This window comes from Mustela lutreola, chromosome 1, assembly GCF_030435805.1.
Source record: "Mustela lutreola isolate mMusLut2 chromosome 1, mMusLut2.pri, whole genome shotgun sequence".
Classification (NCBI taxonomy): domain Eukaryota; kingdom Metazoa; phylum Chordata; class Mammalia; order Carnivora; family Mustelidae; genus Mustela; species Mustela lutreola.
Genome location: NC_081290.1, coordinates 282,734,478 through 282,753,302, shown reverse-complemented (window position 1 = coordinate 282,753,302; position 18,825 = coordinate 282,734,478). Strand labels below are relative to the sequence as shown.

The 18,825-nt window shown below is 58.0% G+C and overlaps 1 protein-coding gene across 10 annotated transcripts; it reads left to right on the top strand.

Moving 5' to 3' along the window:
- The first annotated feature begins 417 nt into the window (after window positions 1–417).
- On the top strand, window positions 418–15,167 carry RASGRP2 (RAS guanyl releasing protein 2). 10 transcript variants are annotated; one of them, XM_059146468.1, is made up of 17 exons: window positions 418–504; window positions 2,893–3,033; window positions 3,691–3,793; window positions 4,331–4,393; window positions 4,717–4,851; window positions 5,649–5,799; window positions 5,992–6,165; window positions 6,346–6,462; window positions 7,570–7,851; window positions 8,752–8,829; window positions 9,058–9,180; window positions 9,494–9,609; window positions 12,731–12,872; window positions 13,113–13,149; window positions 13,547–13,723; window positions 14,718–14,782; window positions 14,945–15,167. In XM_059146468.1, exons 2-16 carry the CDS (start codon window positions 2,961–2,963, stop codon window positions 14,774–14,776), a joined length of 1,830 nt encoding a protein of 609 aa, XP_059002451.1. In that variant the 5' UTR covers window positions 418–504; window positions 2,893–2,960; the 3' UTR covers window positions 14,777–14,782; window positions 14,945–15,167. The 10 variants fall into 10 exon arrangements, 8 of the variants coding, with proteins under 8 accessions (XP_059002451.1, XP_059002466.1, XP_059002415.1 ...); XM_059146483.1 differs by lacking the exon at window positions 418–504 and adding an exon at window positions 584–607; XM_059146432.1 differs by lacking the exon at window positions 418–504 and adding an exon at window positions 910–1,040.
- The last annotated feature ends 3,658 nt before the right edge of the window (window positions 15,168–18,825 follow it).

The window sequence follows — 18,825 nt, the reverse complement described above, 5'->3', positions numbered from 1 at the left end:
AAGCCTCGAAAGGCAGGTTTGGGGCCCGCGGTTTCGCAGTGAGTGTGTTTGAGCCCAAACCGCCGGAAATGGTTACTGGCTCCCCTAGGCTCGGCTTGTGGGGACCCCAACTGCCTGTGGCTGCCCCTCCCAAGTTCCTCTCTGCAGGGGGGAGGGGCGACCCGCATACAGGTCTCCAGTCTCCAAGCTGCGCAGAACCCACCCGTGGCTTGCAGCTGCCCCTTCCCATCTGGCCCCGTGGGGAGCCAGGCTTCCAGGGCCCGTCCCCACTGTGTGAATTGGAACCCCCCGTCCCCATTCCCCGAGTCATCGAGGCCACGTTTTCAGGTAGCAGTATTTTCATTCCCCCTCCCACAGGCCCCTGTCCCCAAAACGTTCCTGGCCCCTCCTCCAGGCTATCACAAGGACCCGCTCTCCCCACGCCCCCGATCTCTACCAGGTTTCTGCCCCCCTCTGCCCGCAGGAAGACGCCCAGCCCCGGGTCCGGTTAGCCCCGTGGGAACGGTTTGTCTCGAAAACAGGAACCCGGGCCGGGGGCGGGGCGAGGCGCCCCTTCCCCACCGCAGTCCGCTTCCTGCCCCTCCCGGCTTCCTCTGCCCAACACCAGGCAGGGCGGGGGGCATAGGGGCATCTGGGTGGGGGGAGAGGGCTCTCGGTTTGGCTCCCCCCTCCAGGAACCGCGAGGCCCGACCTCCGCTCGCCCACCCTTGGCGCGGCGGGTGGCTCAGCCCCAGCCCGCGGCCCTGGCCTTCCGGGCGGCGCGGCAGGGGAGGGGTTAAGCTGCCGCAGGGACCGCCGCGTGCGGGGCGACAGGGAGCCCCCGATGGGGGTGGCGCAGCGGGCTGTGCGGAGCCCCGCGCAGGGGCGGGAGGGGCGGGGAGGGGAGGGGGCGGCCGCGGCGCGGGGGCGGGGCGGCGGGAAGCGGGGCAGCGGCGCGGAGGGCGGGCGGGAGCCGCAGCCGCAGCGAGGCCGGCGGGCGGGAGCGCACGGAGGTGGCGCCGGCCCGGCCGAGAGCGGGCTCCGTGCCGCGGGTCCCAAGAGTGAGTGAGCGAGAGCGGGCGGGGCGCTGGGCAGAAGAGGGCCCGGCCCCTAGGGGTCCCCCCGCGGGCGATACAGGCGGGCTGGGGCAGCGGATATGGATTGGTGGGTGCGGAGTTTGTGGCCGGGTCCGGGGTGGGAGGGAGAGAGCTGAAGCGCCCTGGACAACCCGCGGGAGAGGGCGGCATCCGCGGCGCAACCGGCTCTTCCCAGCCACGTCTTAGCTGGCCCTTCTCCCGCGGAACCCCCCCATTTGACAGATGAGAAAATTGAGGCTCCGAGAGGCCAAGTGACTCTCAAGGTCACACAGCGAGACAGCGGCAGGGCTAGACGGGGTTGGCAAAGGGTGGCTCCTAGGAAAAGTCCGCCGGAGAACTCGGGAGAGGAGCCCCCCTCCAGCCCAGGGCAGTTTGTGTAGGAGTGGGGTACCTTTTTGTGGGGCCAGGCCCTGCCTGAGCCCGGGGATGAGGGTTGTCAGGGCGTTGTGGCCGCAGAGCTTTTCCTGGACTGCGGATGAAAGGGGGGGGGCGGCGGCGGAATGGGCGTGTGTGCTCACCCACGGGGGTGTGTGCGTATGTGGGAGTGTGCATGCGTGTAGGTGTCCTGTCTTGTGTGTGTGCACACGTGTGCGATTCCAGCGCCTCTGTGGCCGCGGAACTCCAGGCTGACCTGGCTTTAGTGAGCTGCAAGTCCGGGAACAGGCCCCATCAAAGGGCTGGCCGCATTCTGGGCTGGAAGGCTGGGTGTGCGCGCCGGAGGGTGCCTTCCTGCAGGTGTGTGCTGGTTGTGCGTGCCATTGTGTGTATGAGACAGAGGATGGGAGACCAGTGCCAGAGGCTCGGGTGTGTTTGTGGCGGGGGAGGGGGTCTTACACCCCAATGTGGGCCCCTGGCCTCGGGTATAGAACGAGTGTATGTCCCTGCTTGGGTGCGTCTGACCCTGCTGATGGATACCGCCAGGCATTCTCCACCCCTCACGGCGCTAGCGCCCCCTTCTGGGCACCCTGCTCTGTGTGCTTGAATGTGGTCGGCCTCTGTGTGCGCTCACAGTTGGACTGTGCAGTATGGGGGCCTGGAACTCGGGCTGGGGATGAAGATGGTCTGCTAAAGGGCTGAGCCTGGACCCCTGGGGCCTTCACTGAGGAGGTGGCTTGGGAGCGCGAGGTTCCCAGGCTCAGGCTTCCCGCTGACGCCTCCCGGCCGCAGCGGGCTACCCCCACCTCCACCCCCCACCCCGCCCCAGGAATGTTCTTCTCCACTACAGCACGCCTCCCCAAGGGCAGGCCCCTGGGGGCTGCCTCAGCCCCGCCTCCCCTCCCCGGGAGCCCGGGAGGGGGCGATGCGGGCGGGCAGGACGCCTGGGTTCCTCCCTCCCTCCCATCCCAGGGAGAAATTCCTCCGAGGTCCCCTCAGGCTCTGGGTTCCCAAAATAACCCTGCGGGGGAAGGGAGGCTGTGGCGGGAGGGAAGCGGGAGGGGCGCGGAGCCGAGCCGCGGGGTGCTGCAGGTGCCTCTGGTGGAGAGGACGCGAGGGGAAGAAGGCCTAGGAGGGGCTGGGGCAGAAACCAGTCCCCGGAGTCCTGTCTCGTCCCCCTTCCCGGGGAGCCCCTTCGGCCTTCCCGTGACTCCGAGGGTGAGCCGGAAGCCTCTCGGCCGCTCGGTTTCCCAACTGGTGGGTTGCACCATCCCGGGCCAGACCGTTTAACCCCGGGAGTGGCCACAGTGGACTACTCCGCCCCTACCCAGCAGGGGGCGTGCCCGCCCCGCCCCGCCCCGCCCCTGCCCGCCCCGCGACTCGAACCCCCGCCCCCCCGCCGGCCCCTCCGCAGACTCCCTCACTGCCTCTCCTGGGACAGGGGTCCTGTCCGAGCCCTGTGGGAGGCTCCGGAGTGCAGCTGGGCCCAGCCTACCCGCTCCGGCAGTCATGGCGGGCACCCTAGACCTGGACAAGGGCTGCACAGTGGAGGAGCTGCTCCGCGGCTGCATCGAAGCCTTTGGTGAGTGGCACGCGAGGGCACACCCAGCCCGAGCCCAGCCCCGAGCCTGAAGCGGGGTCCCTGCCTCCCAGGACAGACCGCCAGCCTAGACCCACCCGGTTTCGCAGGCTGCAACCTTTTTAACGAAAACCTGCTCTCCATCACAGGGTGGAGGGATCCACAGGCTTCAGAAAGGTTGTTCCCCTTCCCTAGCACGCCGGCGTTGAAGGGAGTGGGACGGGGTCCCCAGACTCTGGCACATGAGGCGATTATCTGTCTCCCCGGAGATTCCGGAGGAACTCTCTATCTCCGGCCTGGGAGCTGTTTCCGGCTGATGGGGGGCGGCTTATCTGGTGAAGGGGTGCCCCTTCCCCCAAGCACACAGGAAATGACCTCTCGATTCCTGACTCTGGGGAACCCAGGCTTCTTCCGCCCCAGCTGGTTCCCCTCGGGATGGTGGGCCGGATCGGACAGTCCCCTCCTCCAGGTCTTGGGATCCTGCCTTATCCCTCTCCCACTCTCCCTTCTCTCCCATATCTGCCTACTGGTTTCAGAGTCCCGGGAAAGCAGGTGATGGGCGGGGAGGGGGAGATATCCGGCGGGCGGTGAGGTAGGCTTGAGGGACCACAGCTGCGGGACGAAGGGTCAACCCTCTCCTCTCTGACCCCTCGGAGTTAGATGACTCCGGGAAGGTGCGGGACCCTCAGCTGGTGCGTATGTTCCTCATGATGCATCCTTGGTACATCCCGTCCTCTCAGCTGGCGGCAAAACTGCTTCACATATATCCTTCGCAGGCCGCGCCATGGGCCCCGCGGTCCCGGTCCATGAGGGAGCCTGGCTGCCCGGCCCAGCCCAGGCCGAGACTGGGCTTTACTCCTACAGCGTGAGCCCCTCCTGTGTCCTAAAATTCAGGCTTGGCCCAGCCTCGCTCCACGGCCTAGGCTCCGCCCCTTTCCTCTTCTAGACTCAGGCCCCGCCCCCTCCCGCCCCCTCCCCAACCTGGGCTTTGCTCTCCTGCTCCCTACAGTCTAAGACCTGTCCCTGCTCCCAGCCCAGGTCCCTCCTCTGGCCTCTCTTCTGGAGCCCAGGCCATGCTGTCAGCCACCCCCAGAACCTAGCCCCCTCCCCATCTGTACACCCACCCAAACCTCACCCCTCACCCCACCCTTCAGTCCCTTTCCGACCGGCCCCGCCCCAGATCCCGCCCCCAGCATTTCTCCTAGGACCAGGCCCGGCCTTCAGCCTCCCTCCGGAACCCTTCTGCAGCCTCCCTTTCTAGAATTCGTCTCCATTCTCGATTTCCTTAACCCCCCTTCACCTACCAGCAGTCCCGGAAGGACAACTCCAATTCGCTGCAGGTGAAAACATGCCACCTGGTCAGGTGAGTCTTCCTTTTGGGGCTCTGTCCCCTCCTTTTGCTCCTTTCTCTCAGGCTTCAGATTGGCCTATCGGAGTGGAAAGGGCTCGTTCTGGAAAGTCAGTCGTGTGGGTTCGAGCTCCGGCTCTGTCCATGGTGGGCTTGCTCCCGCCGGCTCGCCCCTTGCTCCTCTGAGTCCGGTGTTGGGATCTGCCCAGAAGGGATGGGGAAGGAATAAACCCGGAGGTAGGGGGACCACAGTCTTGGGGCTCTTTCCCTCTCTCTGGGGAGTTCCAGTCTCTGGGGACGGAGGGGGAGGCCTGCTTTGGGTGACTCGAAGCTTCTAGCAGGTACTGGATCTCAGCATTCCCAGCAGAGTTTGATTTGAACCCTGAGCTCGCTGAGCAGATCAAGGAGCTGAAGGCTCTGCTTGACCAAGAAGGGAACCGGCGGCACAGCAGCCTCATTGACATCGAGAGCGTGTGCGTGGGGCGAGCTAGAGGGCTGGGGAGGGCGCTCAGCGAACCACACCATCTGTCCTTAATAAATGTTTGTTGAATTGAATGAGTGAGGGTCATGTCACTCTCTTGCTTGAAAACCTGTGGCTCCCTGTCACCTTCACAATGTCTCTGCCGGGGATTAAGGCCTTTGGTAGTCTCCGGCCAGCTTGGCGTTCCTGCATCATCTTCCACAGCCCGCTCTCATCCCACGCCCTTCATACCGCAGCTGCACGCCGTTCCCCAGCCTTCCCTCCCTTCCCACCATGGCGCTCTGCTCATCTGGGTCCCCTTGCCTGCCTCTCTGGGTTGTGAAGACTCCACTCAGGCATGGAGCATCAGTGGGCTTGGAGGGCTCAGAAGGCTTCCGGGGAAGAATCTGTCATTCCCTCCTGTGTCCCCTGCCACCAGGCGCTGTGCGGAGACGCCCTCCCCTCCCCATGCCCCCCCCCCTGCCCCATGCAAAGACTTGCATATGTGCTACTCTGTTCTGTGGTTGTTTCTGTGTCTGTCTCCCGCAGTAGACTGTGAGCTCCTCAAGGGCAGGAACTGTGTGTTGCTCCTCTCTGTACCCCCCCAGTGCCTAGTACAGTGCCTGAGTGCATGACGAGGGGGGAGACTGTAGGAGTTGTGGGGACGGGGAACTCGGTGTCCATCTGGCATAGTGCTTCAGATGGGGTAGGTCCCCCCGTGAGCCCGAGTGGTGCGTCTGCATGAGTGCGGGGCCGCAGCGGATAGGGCGTCTCCAGCAAAGGACTCACGGCTCCTACTCCACCTCCCAGCCCCACCTACAAGTGGAAGAGGCAGGTGACCCAGCGGAACCCTGTAGGACAGAAAAAGCGAAAGATGTCCCTATTGTTCGACCACCTGGAGCCTATGGAGCTGGCCGAGCATCTCACCTACTTGGAGTATCGCTCCTTCTGCAAGATCCTGGTGCGGCCCGCGGGCCTTGGGGTAGGGTGGGCTGGGAAGAGTGTCCCAGGAGGGACAGGGTCCCTGGGATTAGGCAGGGTCACAGGGCCGGATGGGGGTTTCAGGGTCACCAACCAAGGGCAGCCGGAGGGTGAGGAGGGGCCATCTGTGAGGGGAGAGGCCTGAAGGGGCTGAGGCCACTCCTACCCCCAGTTCCAGGACTATCACAGTTTTGTGACTCATGGCTGCACGGTGGACAACCCGGTCCTGGAGCGGTTCATCTCCCTTTTCAACAGTGTCTCCCAGTGGGTGCAGCTCATGATCCTCAGCAAGCCCACGGCCCCTCAGCGTGCCCTGGTCATCACGCACTTTGTCCACGTGGCAGAGGTGCCTGCCCCGCCCCTCTCCCAAGCCCCGCCCCTCTCCCAAGCCCCGCCCTCCCAAGGAGGGTGACTCCCTCCTTTCTGCTCACTCACTGCCTCCTCTCCAGAGAAGCCTGGACAAATCTAGGGCCTTGTCCAGTGACTCACTGCCTCGCTCCTCCTCGTTTGCACCCCCCCCCCCCAGAAGCTGCTGCAGTTGCAGAATTTCAACACGCTGATGGCGGTGGTCGGAGGCCTGAGTCACAGCTCCATCTCCCGCCTCAAGGAGACCCACAGTCATGTTAGCCCTGAGACCATCAAGGTGCCTGGGACCCCGGGGTTGGGGGGTGGTGTCAGGGGAAGAGCCTCGTCAAGCCTGGGGTCAGCCTTCCCACGTCTGGCCTTCCTGAGTAGTGCTGGGAGCTGGGCACTCCTGTCCCCATTTGACAGATACAGAAACTGAGGCTCGGAGGGGTTCAGTGCTCTTCCTAGGTTACACAGTGAGAGTGGCAGGCGGGGCTCACAAGGTCTGCCTGACCCCAGAGTTGGCACATTTCTCCTCTCCTTATATTTATCTTCTCACATATCGGGTGATGTACATATAGAGACATATAGAAAGCAAATGTAGAGATTAAGGAAAAGTTATAAAGAAAATGCCTGTGTAACTACCACACAGGTCAAGAAATAGAACATTGCCAGCCCCCGAAGCTCCCAGCACCCTAGAGCATAACTCCCTCCCCATCAGAGGTAACCCATGTCATGACTTTCGTAATGATGATGGTCTTAGTTTTCTTTATAGCTCTACCACTTACGTATGAATCTCCAAACAATGTGGGTTTTTTGTCGCCTGTTTTTGGATTTTCTATGAATGGAATCCTGTTGTATGTTATTTTATGTCTTGCTTCTTTCATCCTCACATTCTGTTACTTGGAGCTGTTGTTCATGCGGTTCTGTTGCCGTATGATATTTTATTGTAAGTCCTAACCACAGTGTGTGGATCTGTTCTCCCGCTGAACATCTGGGGGTCTTTCCAGTGTGGGCTGTCACAAACGGCGCAGCCAGAAACATTCTTCTGGATCTTTCTCCTGTGCTCTTTGCCTCCCTGAGCCTCGGTTTTTTCTCTTATGAAGTGTTGGTGGTAGTCCATGCTCAGACCTGGTGCAGAGGTGTGGTGTTTGCCTGTGGGTGTTCCCTTGAGCTCATGACCTACGAACTCTGACCCCCTCCTGGGGCTAAGGGAGACAGTTCTGGGGGACAGTGAGGGAGGATTTTTAATCTTTTGCCCATTCCTGACTCTGACTCCTCATCCTCTCCCACATTTCCTGGGCGGGTGGGAGGGTAGTTGAGCCAGTGACGTGTGTGTGTGTGTGAGTGTGTGTGTGTGACCATGACCCTCTGCCTTCTGCCTCCCCCCCCCCCAACCTCTCAGCTCTGGGAAGGTCTGACAGAACTAGTGACGGCCACCGGCAACTATGGCAACTATCGGCGCCGGCTGGCCGCCTGTGTGGGCTTCCGCTTTCCCATCCTGGGCGTACACCTCAAGGACTTGGTGGCCCTCCAGCTGGCACTGCCTGACTGGTTGGACCCTGCCCGGACCCGACTTAATGGGGCCAAGATGAAACAGCTCTTCAGCATCCTGGAGGAGCTGGCCATGGTGACCAGCCTTCGGCCACCAGTGCAGGCCAACCCCGATCTGCTGAGCCTACTCACGGTGAGCGGTGGGGAGCAGGGATGCTGGGTGGCTGGGCACCGGGGGTGACAACCATACCTGGTCTTGGGTTTGTGCAAGGCTGCAAATGTGGCCTTGAGTTTGAGGTCCTGATCGAGGGATGGAGATCCGGCTTGGGCTGCAGGGTCTGGAGTGGACTCTGAGATGAGTTCCGGGCTCTGAATGGGGCTAGGGATGGAGGTCTGTCTCGAGGCTGCCATGTGGGCTTGTTTGTGTTGGGCCTTGCAGCTGGGCCTGGGTCCTGGGTTGAGTTCCTGGGACTGGGTTGTATTCAAGGCGTGGGGCCCAGCGCTGGGTTCTGGGTGTGGGAGTGGTTTCTAAACATAGCCTTGAGCTCAAGTCCAGACTTGGACTTAGTTTTGGGGTCTAGGATAAGAGTGAAGTTCTAGTCCAGATCTGGATTAGATTCTAGACACAGAGCTCGGGCTTGGGTTTTGGGTTTAGAGTGAATTCTTAGCTGTTTCTAGGCTCTGGACTGGGATCAGGATTGATATCTGAGCTGGACTGTGGACGCTGGGTTCTAGGTTGGGACTTAATCTCAGAGCTCTTGGCTGTGTTCTGACCTAGATTCTTGGCCAGATTCTTGGCAGTGCCTTCTGCTCCAGGTTTGGGCCAAGATGTGGTCCATGTGTGAGGCTGGTGTGTGGTTGCTGGCTCGATCTCCTGACAGCGAATCATGACCAGAGGCAAAATCAAGCCTCAGCCACCCAGGCGCCCTGCTGGGGTGTATTCTAAGCTGAACTTTGTCCTGAGTCTAGCTTCTAGACGGGGTTCCAGGCTGAGCTGTGGCCTCTAGGTGGACCTATGACCCTGGGCTTTGGACAGTGGACTCCTTAGGGCATCAGGGGGCAATGGGTATGATGAGACCTGTGTGTGTCCCAGGTATCTTTGGATCAGTATCAGACAGAGGACGAACTCTATCAGCTGTCCCTCCAGCGGGAGCCGCGCTCCAAGTCCTCGGTGAGATGCGGAATCACTGCTTCCCCACTCTGCCCAACCTCTTCCTCCCCTACCTCTGCCCTTCCTGAGAATTCCAGGATGTGAGGGCAAGCAGAGCTCTTAGAAACAACTTCACTTCTTCAGCTTGCTGGGCGGGCTCCCTTCTCCCCGGGGCTCCCCCCTCCTCTGCTCCCCTGGGCCCTGGGCTCCTTCCCTCTGGCCCTCACTCAGTCCTGACCATTCCCATAGCCAACCAGCCCCACAAGCTGCACCCCACCTCCCCGGCCCCCAGTGCTGGATGAGTGGACCTCAGCTGCCAAGCCCAAGTTGGATCAGGCTCTTATGGTGGAACACATCGAGAAGATGGTAGAGGTGAGACTCTGTGGCAGCCCGCCCTGGCACCTGAGGGGCTGGGGGGCAGGTCTGTAGTGGTCAATCAAGAGTGATTTTGCCAGGCCACTACCCTTGGAGCCATACCAGTGCCATGTTCACGGGCCAGCGCTCTGTCTCCAGAAGGCAAGGGGCATAGCCAGTGGGTGGAGTTGGAGTGGGGGTCTGGAAGAGAGGGAGATAAAAGGAGAGATGGAGAGGCCCCCGCATCTGAGCCACCCTTCGTAACACGGGCTGGGAAGATGGGCATTTTGTTTTATGCTCTTGCCCCTGTATGTCCTTCTGTGTGTTCCAGTCTGTGTTCCGGAACTTTGACGTTGATGGGGACGGCCACATCTCACAGGAAGAGTTCCAGATCATCCGTGGGAACTTCCCTTACCTCAGCGCCTTTGGGGACCTCGACCAGAACCAGTGAGGAGGGCTGGGGGCTGGGGGAGAGGGAAGGCAGGCTCACTTCCCCTCCTGTTTCAGCTTCCGGCTGTGCAAGAGAAGGCCATTGAACCAGATGATCTCTGCAGAGGAAGCTACCAGTGTGGGGAGGGGCTCTTATTTGGGTGGGAGAGGCTGTCAGCTGTGGCAGCACAGCGTCACCTCACTTCTTCAGGCAGATGGGGGGGCTCCACCTGACTCTTACAAAGAGGGGGGCCTGGGGACAGTGGAGCTCGCAGCTGGCAAAAAGTGTGGGCAAGTTCAAGTCCTGGGTAGCCTGTTTTAATGAATAGAAAAGAAAGGCCTGTAATTAGCAGCACCCACTTGCTTATCAACAGTTCACATCCTGACAATTTGGACAAACAGCTGGTTTTGTGAAGTAGGTTAAACATGCCCCCCGCAACCACGTTCAGATCCCCATTTTGCTGAGCAGAGACAAAACGCTTTACAGTCCAGCTTGGGTTGAGTTATATTTTAATGTTATTCATGTTTCAAAACTCTGTTTTTTTTTTTTTTTTTTTAATTTTCCATACTATAAAACTCAATGGTAAAAAAGAAATCCAGGTAGCGAAATAGATTTATAGTGAACAAAGCCTATGAATTAAGAAGCAGAAGTTCCCTTCTCTTCCCCATCTTTCCCATCAGAAGAGGTGCTATTATCCTTAGCAACACATTAGCAATGTTCCTGGTTTGACTACAGTGTATCCTTCCAGTCTTTTTTTCCCATGTCCTGTATGAGTTGATCCAGATTTTGTCTGTCTGGGTCTGTTCCTTAGACAAACAGGATTACTGTATAAATCTGCCTCTGCCCATGGCGCTGGTTGTCATTGCCTTGTTTCTGCTCCCAGAACTGAGACCAAGTTCTAGGTTAGGTATCTGGGTGGGTGGGTGGATTTTTTTTTTTTTTTTTTCCAGGTCACACGTTCAGTGAGGGTGCAGCCCTTGGAGACCTTGGAAATAGCTTCACACAGGGGTCTCAAGCCTTAACCCCCCACCTTCTCCACACACCAAGCCTTGTGCCCAGCCCGTCTGGGTATCAAAACCAGCACCCAGCTCACTGGGGAGACCAGCAAGCCCCTCCTGGGGCAGCCTCAGCATCTGGTCCCCACTCCCTGCGTTAGCTTGATGTTCACCCTTTGTTTCTGCGCCTTGGGGGGCTTCCATTTGTTTCTGGCAAATTCACCTTTGCCCTTGAAGCAAGTGGATGTATTTTAATGCCAGAATCTATGTATTCATAGCAGTAGGATTGTCAGGTTTTTGTGTTGTTGTTCTTGTTGGTTTCTTTTTTTTTTCTTTTTTTTTTAATCTCTGTCTTGATGGAATTGCACATCTTGGCTTTTTGCTTTTGTTTTTGTTTTCCACTTAACCCTTTATCATGGACAGCTTCCCATGCTGCTTCATGCAGAACCCGACCTCGTTGTTTAGAAAAGCTGCAGCAGAGCTCCACAGTGTAGCCGGGCTGTCACTGGCCTCCCTCTTCTCCTGCCGACAGACATGGAGACTGTTCCCAGTGTTTCGCTATTAATATACGCCGCGCTGCTGTGAGCATCTTTGTACCCATGCACTCAGGCCACTATTTCAGTAGGAGAAATTCCTAGAAGTGGGATAATTGGATCAAAAGATATGCACATTCTAAATTAGGAGAGAGACTGCCAAAGTGACCTCAGGCAAGGTTGTGCCAGCTTGCACCCCGATCAGCAGTGAGCAAGTGCCCATTTCCCAACTTCCTTGCCAACAGTGGACGCTATAATAAGCTTTACAATTTTGTCAGTCTAATTGGCAAATGGTGTCTTGGTTAAATCTGGATCTCTTCAATACTAGTGGGGGTAGGATATCTTTTCATATGTTTATTGGCCTCTTGTATTTCTTCTGTGGATTGCCTGTTCATAGTCTTTCTCCATTATTCCACTGGATTCATTGGTCTTTTTCTCATCAATTTTCAGAATCTCTGTTAATGGATATTAACCCTTTGCTGTTGAATGTGTTCGCAAATATTTCTCCCAGTCTGTCATTTATGTTGTCTTTTGCCATATAAAGTTTTTTAAAAATGTTGTGTGCTCAATATGTCAGTCTTTTCCTTTATGGCTTCTCGGATTTGTGTTATGTGTAGAAGGGCCCTACTCTCCTGGAAATTACAAAGTAATTCTCTTACACCTTTTCCGAGACTTTGATAATTTTTTTTTTTTTTTTTACATTAGTGTTCTCAGTTCAGTGAGGATTTTAGTGCTCATGCACGGTGTGAGATAGGGATCTAGGATGATATTCTTTTCTAGATGGACAGTGGACCCCATGCCCCATTGAACGGAAGGGTTGGTCACCGGATCATGTCACAGAGCCCGAGATATAATGGACAGGAGTTTCCAACAAGGACCAACCCTGCTGGGAGTAGCTCCTGGTGGCCCAGGACCCACTAACTACAAAGACACAGTTGTAAATGCTTACTGTGTACCTGACTCACCAAATCCTCACCAAAACCCTCTGAGGGGCAGGGATGATCACAGTCCCCATTTGCAGAAGCAGAAACTGAGGCACAGGGAGATTAACTAGCCCAAAGGTCACACAGCCAGGAGTAGCAGACCAGAATTTGAATTGAGGTCTGTCTCCAGATCACATGCTCACTCTTGCCCTACAATACATTGATGGGTAAGAAAAGGGTTCTGTGGGCAGCCCTGGATTATGTGGGCTTCTCCTTCTGGCAGTCAGTCACATGAGAGTGAGATGCAAGTGGCTTTTCCCCATCTTTCCCAGCCGGAGCTCCTCAGAAATCTAATTCTCAGGGCTCCCCACTGGTGTTCCAAGGCTAATGATCTTGTGAGCAGGTGTACAGCCCTTTCAGTTAGTGTCCACCCCTATTATGTGAAGTGGCCAGGGCAGAAATTCGATTCCCATTTTTCTGGGAAGGCGGCCTGGGGGTAGTGATTTGCCCAAGACCACACAAGTAGTTGGTAGTGGCCTGCGCGCCTGCCTCGCTCCAAGGCTAGCTTCTCCCTGCTGCACCAGGAGTCCCAAATCAGGAGTTGGGTGAGGATCTTTTTCCTGGTAGGCTGCTTGGTGGGTCGTCCCGGGGAGGGCCCAACCTGAGGCACTCCCCCTCCCCCGACAGGGATGGCTGCATCAGCAGGGAGGAGATGATCTCCTACTTCCTGCGCTCCAGCTCCGTGCTGGGCGGCCGCATGGGCTTCGTGCACAACTTCCAGGAGAGCAACTCCTTGCGCCCGGTTGCCTGCCGCCACTGCAAGGCCCTGGTGAGCCCCCGCCCAAGCCACGCCCCCAGTCCCGACCCCTCCCCCCAACTGGCCCCGCCCCTGCTGGAGCCTTCTCTACCATATTAATCCCGCCTGCTTCTCCTCCTGCTGTTCTGCGCCTACCCAGCCCTGAGGGGGCCCCAGAGAGGGCCAGCCTCAGACCCTGCCCTTGAGAAGGAAGACGGAGAGCCTTTAGCTCTAAAGACCTCTTCGCCAGCACGGCCCCCTTCTCTATTTCAGATCCTGGGCATCTACAAACAGGGCCTCAAATGCCGAGGTGAGCGGGGCAGGTGGGCTAAATTTGGGGGGAAGAGTTACTCCCTGGGTGGTGATTCTTACTTGGGTGGGGCATTTGAGGAGCATTGAAGAACTTCGCAGCCCGAGAGGCACAGTGATTATATTGAAAGGGGGATACCCATCCAGTGGGCTTTTATTTTGGTGCGACAGCTGCCCAGGGAACCGAGCACTTTGGAGAGGGCAGGGACTGGCAAGTAGGATGAAGAGAAGACTTTGGAAGGGGATTCTTATTTTGGTGGGGCAGCTGCTCGGGAGCAAAAGAAACTGGGGAGAAGTACAGGCCTGGAGATGGGGATGAGGGTGTTCTGACCCATGGCCCTGGTCAGGGGGACCCCGCCAACTGCCTACCCCCTCTCCCCGCCATCTGCCTCCCCCAGCCTGTGGTGTGAACTGCCACAAACAGTGTAAAGACCGTCTGTCAGTTGAATGCCGACGCCGGGCCCAGAGTGTGAGTTTGGAGGGGTCTGCGCCCTCTCCCTCCCCCACCCACACCCACCATCGGGCCTTCAGCTTCTCCCTGCCCCGCCCTGGGCGCCGAGGCTCCAGGCCTCCAGGTAAGAGGGGATCTCATTCTGTGCTGGTCTCTGAAGGGAGGGAGGCAGCACCATGCTGGCAAAGTGCTCACTTACCCAGGATCAAACCATAATGAAGCTGTAGTTCTCTTATTTTGGTGGGGCGATCCGGCAGGGTTGGACAGGTAAGGAGGCCAGAAGGTGGCTCAGGAACCCTTGATCTTGGGAAGCTCAGAGAGGCTAATACATAAAGAGTAAAAGGGAAAGAGGTTTCAAGATTCCAGTTGCGGGGGCACCTGACTGGCTCAGCCAGTAGAGCATGTGACTCTTGATTTCAGGGTAGTGAGTTCAAACCCCATGCTGGGCATGAATCTTACCTAAAAAAAAAAAAAAAAAAAAAAATCCAGTCACACTCTAATTTTGTTAGGGGGATTGACAATGGATTGGAGAGGAAATTGTGTGAGCCATTTGACTGTATTTTCCCTTTTTGGCTGCTCCGGAGGCCATTCTGAGACCAGTCCCTTGCCCTGAACATCTCCAGCAGCTCTCTTGGGGTCTCTGGTGGCTTTAGGCCAGTTTGCTGAATGACAATTCCCCCAAATGATTATTTTGCTGAGAACAGTCTGAACAGCCACGCTAAACGGGGGTCTAAGGCAGTGACCACAACCGTTTGGATTGGCATAAGTCCTGAAAAAATAGAGGCGGGCACCAGGCATGAGTCCTCAAAAATTGAAAAGATGAAACCATTTGCATTGAGCCTTCCAGAAGTGCTGGGGTCTAAAATGTGAAACACACACAAAATTGACATTTTAAGCAAACTGCACTGACAAATCTGCGGCTGTGGAAAAGCTGCGGCAGAATGAAAACTTAGAGAAAGAGCCTCAAAAATGGGGCCGATTGGTCATTCAGTGAATTGATTTTTGGTGGATGGGTCTGCTTCCAGGATGGGGTGGGCTGTCTCCTGTGAGTGAGGGAAGGGCTGCCCAAGGCACTGGGGACCCAGGAATTGTTCCTTGCCCCCCCAACTTCCCTGCAGAGATCCGAGAAGAGGATGTGCAGACAGTGGAGGATGGCGTATTTGATATCCACTTGTAATGGATGGTGAGTGCCATTGAGGGCTGGGGGCATGGAGGGAATGTCAGGAGGAATCAGGGAAACAGGTGCTCTGTGCAAATGGCCCAGTTCAGGTGGACTCCTACTTTGGGGGGGAAGGTCTTCCTTACAACCTTTGCATTTTTGCTTTTTTTTTTTTTTCTTTCCCAGCTGTGACTGGATCAAACACTCATATCTGCCTTGGAGAAAAGACTTGGACCAGAGCAGAAAGCCTGGGGTGCTGGGGCAGCAGGCTGGGGCTGGGTGGGCGGGGTGTGAGGGTGGCATGCAATGGAGGGTTGGGCCAGGGCTGGCGTCCCTAAGGTTGTACAGACTCTTGTGAATATTTGTACTTTCCAGATGGAATAAAAAAGGCCCATGTAATTAACCTAGACCATCAGAGCCTAGAATCTTCACGTGGCTGGGGGGTGCAGTGGGGGTGGGTGGGAACTGTAATCATAGGGACTAGAGTCTTGGAGTCTAGAACTTTGTAGTCAGAGACTCTTGGGAGGTCTAGAATCTCATGTGCTGGGAATCGGAGGGGGACTAGAATTGGGGGCTGGAACTGTAGCGCCAAAAAACCTTGGAACATAGCAATTTGGGGGAGGGTCTAGAATCCCGAGAAATCCAGAAACTTGGGCATCTGAAACTTGAAGCTTATGCTTCCTTGCTCCAGAATTACTGGGTCCAGTGGTCATGGATAACCATAGCCTTCAGCCCATAGCCAAAATTCTCTTGCTTGACAGGTGACCTCTTAGCTCTAGCTTGAATCCTTCCAGTGATGGGGACCTCACTGCAGAGAATCATGGGGGAGAGAGGGTGGGACCCTGGGCAGCTCAGGCCCCAGTAGCTCTCACTGGGCTTGCATGCCTCAGGGTGGGTGTGCACTCTGAGCTTGTAGCCTCCTGGCCTTGTGCTGCTGCCAGCCGGAAGGACAGTTACTTCCAGAGGAAATGCATATTGATCCTGCTGTCAGCCTCCTGTGGCCTCTCCCAGCCCAGCCCTTCCCTCCTGAGTTTACAGCACGGAGGTTTTGGGGTCACCGCTACCTGAGGAAGGCTAAGGCTGCTTCTAAGGCTGGTCTGGGTGAAGAGGGGGGCTGGGGGGTCTTCTAAAGGTTCTGAAGCTGGGCCAGGCTCCAGCAGTCCCCTTTCCCCCCAGAGAGTGGGGGAGATACCTCCTCACCCCTGAACCTAGGGTGTATCCTACAGCAGCTGTGGGTTGTCCTGGGGGGTGGAGGCTTGGGCGTCCCAATTTCCACCTGTGAAGCAACGGCCTCAGCCCCTCCCTCCGGGTTCCCTGACCTCATGCCCACCTCTCCCCTTGAGACCCCGCTCTTCGACCAACTCCTCATTGAGGTCACCCCCCCACCCCGCCCAGTTACTTCTCAGTCACAGCACCGCCCTCCATCAGGCCCCCCAGTAATGTCCCTGTGTCCCCCATCGGGTCCCTCACTCTAGCGGCCTCAGCCCCCTCCTGGCCCTTCCCCCTCTGAAGGCTGTAATATCCGTTTCACGATTTGGGGGCTGAGTTGCTATAACAACAGACGGGGATTGTGTTGTGAAGAGCGGCTCGCTCTCTGTGCCGCCTCCACCCCTGCAGCCTGGTCGGCTCCCCTCCCTGCAGCCCTCCGCCCCATCCTGGCCTATTCCCAGCATGTGTGTGTGTGTGTGTATGCAGATGTGTGCCCAAGGTCTGCCCTGCCCAGGGAGGGTCACGTGTGACTGTCGTTTCACGGTTGCATGTGTGAATGTCATGTAGAAGCTTCCACACTGCGTGTGTGTGTGTGTGTGTGCGCGCGCACAGATGCACACGCTCTGTTTGCTGCATTTTCCCTCCACCCTGGGTCCCCACTGGACTGTGCCTGGGTGAAGGGCCACACTGGGTGGGTGACTTTGGGGAGGGGTGCCTTCAGGTGGTGGGTCCCAGCTAGGTTGGGTCGCCTGAACCTTGGACCTTGGGGGGAGATGGTCCTGTAGCTGGGAGGAGGGGCTGGAGGTGCAGCAGCTACCAGGTGACCTTTCCTGCCCTTGATGGGCAAAGGTGGCCCAGGGAGCTTGGGGTGGGACAGGAGACAAATGCTTACTCTTCCATCTCTCCCTGCCCCTGCCCTCCTGTCCCTTTTTACACCCATCTAAAAGGGTCTGTGAGAGTCTCTGAGTCACTGCCCCTGTCCACCTGTCTCTCTGTGTCCTGGTGCCTGGCTGGACACGTCTGTGGATGTGTGTATGTGTGTGGGGATGTGGTGTGTGTAGGCTGCGGGGAGAGGAGCAGTGGGGGATGGGTAGGGCAGTGGGCTTTGGGGTCAGAGAGGCTATTTCACATCTACAGACCCTGACTCAGCAGTGCCCATTCTCTGAATCCTCTAGTGGCCTTGGTGGAGCCAGCTTGAGGGTCTTTCCATGGTCAGCGTGGGCCTCAAGTCTGGGAGCTGGCTTAGGGATAGCTCTTCCAGACCCCTAGAAATCGCCCCTTGCAGTCTGGGTCCCCTGCTCCCCCACACAGTCCGGAGAGGAAGACCACTTGTTGGGGGGTATCCTCGCCCATCTATTCTCTGTAACTGGCCACTTTTGTGCAAAGTGCTTTGCGGGGGTGGAATGACCCTGTGAGCCAGTCCTCTGTGAGCCCTGTTCCCCTGGCCCCGTACATTCACCTCGGAGTGTGCTGGCGCTTGTGTGCTCAAGTTTGTATACATACGTGTATGTTCTTGGGCAAGCGTGTGCTTCCTGTGGGGATCTTGCCCACAGGAGATGAGCAAGGGGATCACTGCCCATCTCGCAGTGGGGTGTCCCTGTGTGTCTCTTTGGGAATGCTTGTGTGCACATGGATAGGTGCGCATGGCCGTGAGTGTGCTGCGCTGTGCCTGTGCATGCATTACCTCCGGCTAAAGAAACACCACCTACTACGGGCTATGCAAATTATGGTCCCTGTGACAGAGATCAGGGTTCTGGGTGAGGTGGCAGAATGGTATGGTACACACACACACACACACACACACACACGCACACACAGCCTCATTCAGAAGCCCGGTGTCCAACTTTGTGGTACACACACTAGGTGCCAGGTCCACCTTTGATTGGCTGAGTGAGTGAAGGGGTGTCCCCTTCCTCCCACACTCATCCACGCGCACATTCAGGGTGTCCTCACAGGGAAGGCCTCCACCCAGCGCTGCGCTCACTCTGAAACTCCCGGTTGTGGGGAGGAGCACAGAGGACCCGGCTGCTGCCAGCATTCCTTCAGGGATCCAGGCAAAGTGCAGCCTCGCCTCTGCCCCCAGACCTGCTCCTACCCACGTCCAGAGTTCCGGGCAGGACCGGGAACCAGGCTCCAAACTAGGATTCCCATCAGGCAGCGCTGGGAAACCCCAAGCCCTTAGGTCAAGCCCGCCATCATCGCTGCCTTTCCCTCTCCGACTGCCTTCTTCCTTAGAGACCCTCACGCCTCAGTTCTAGGGGAAGCCAGGGCGTCCTCGGGCGGTGGGAGGCGGAGGCCAGGCTAAGGGCTTGAAAAAAGCCCCCCACGGCCTCGGGCTGGTCTTCCTTCCCTGGGCTCCCGACAGCCTGGGCCCGCCCTGGGCGTAACCAGTAGAGGGCGCTGCGACCCGGGTCCCTCACTGGTCCTGCTCCCTCCGTGCCCCAAGTCCGGGCCCACAGCCTCTCCTTGGGCACGTCCCAGTCCTGGGCGCTGCTACACGGGGCCGTCGGCCGAGGGATGCGGGAACGGAGAGCCGGACCCAATAAGGGAGAGGCTAGGGCGTCTGGGTCGCCAGAAAAGACTTTGGGGCTGGATTGGGGGTCTGCCTGGTTGGGAGCCCCGGCGCCAGGGCTAAGGACCGCGAGAGGCGGGGAAGAGCTCGGATGCCCTGGGGCCGGGACGCCTGGGTCCCTGGCAGGGGAGGGAGGTGGGCCCGTGAAGCCGCGGGACTGGCGGCTTCTGCGCCTTCGCATTGGCTGCGCCGCTCGTCCGTTAGCGCAGCGTGGCCCAATGCGCGTGTCTGGGGGGCGGGCACTGGTGCTGATGCTGCCGTCAGTCGGTGTTGCAGGGATGCGGCG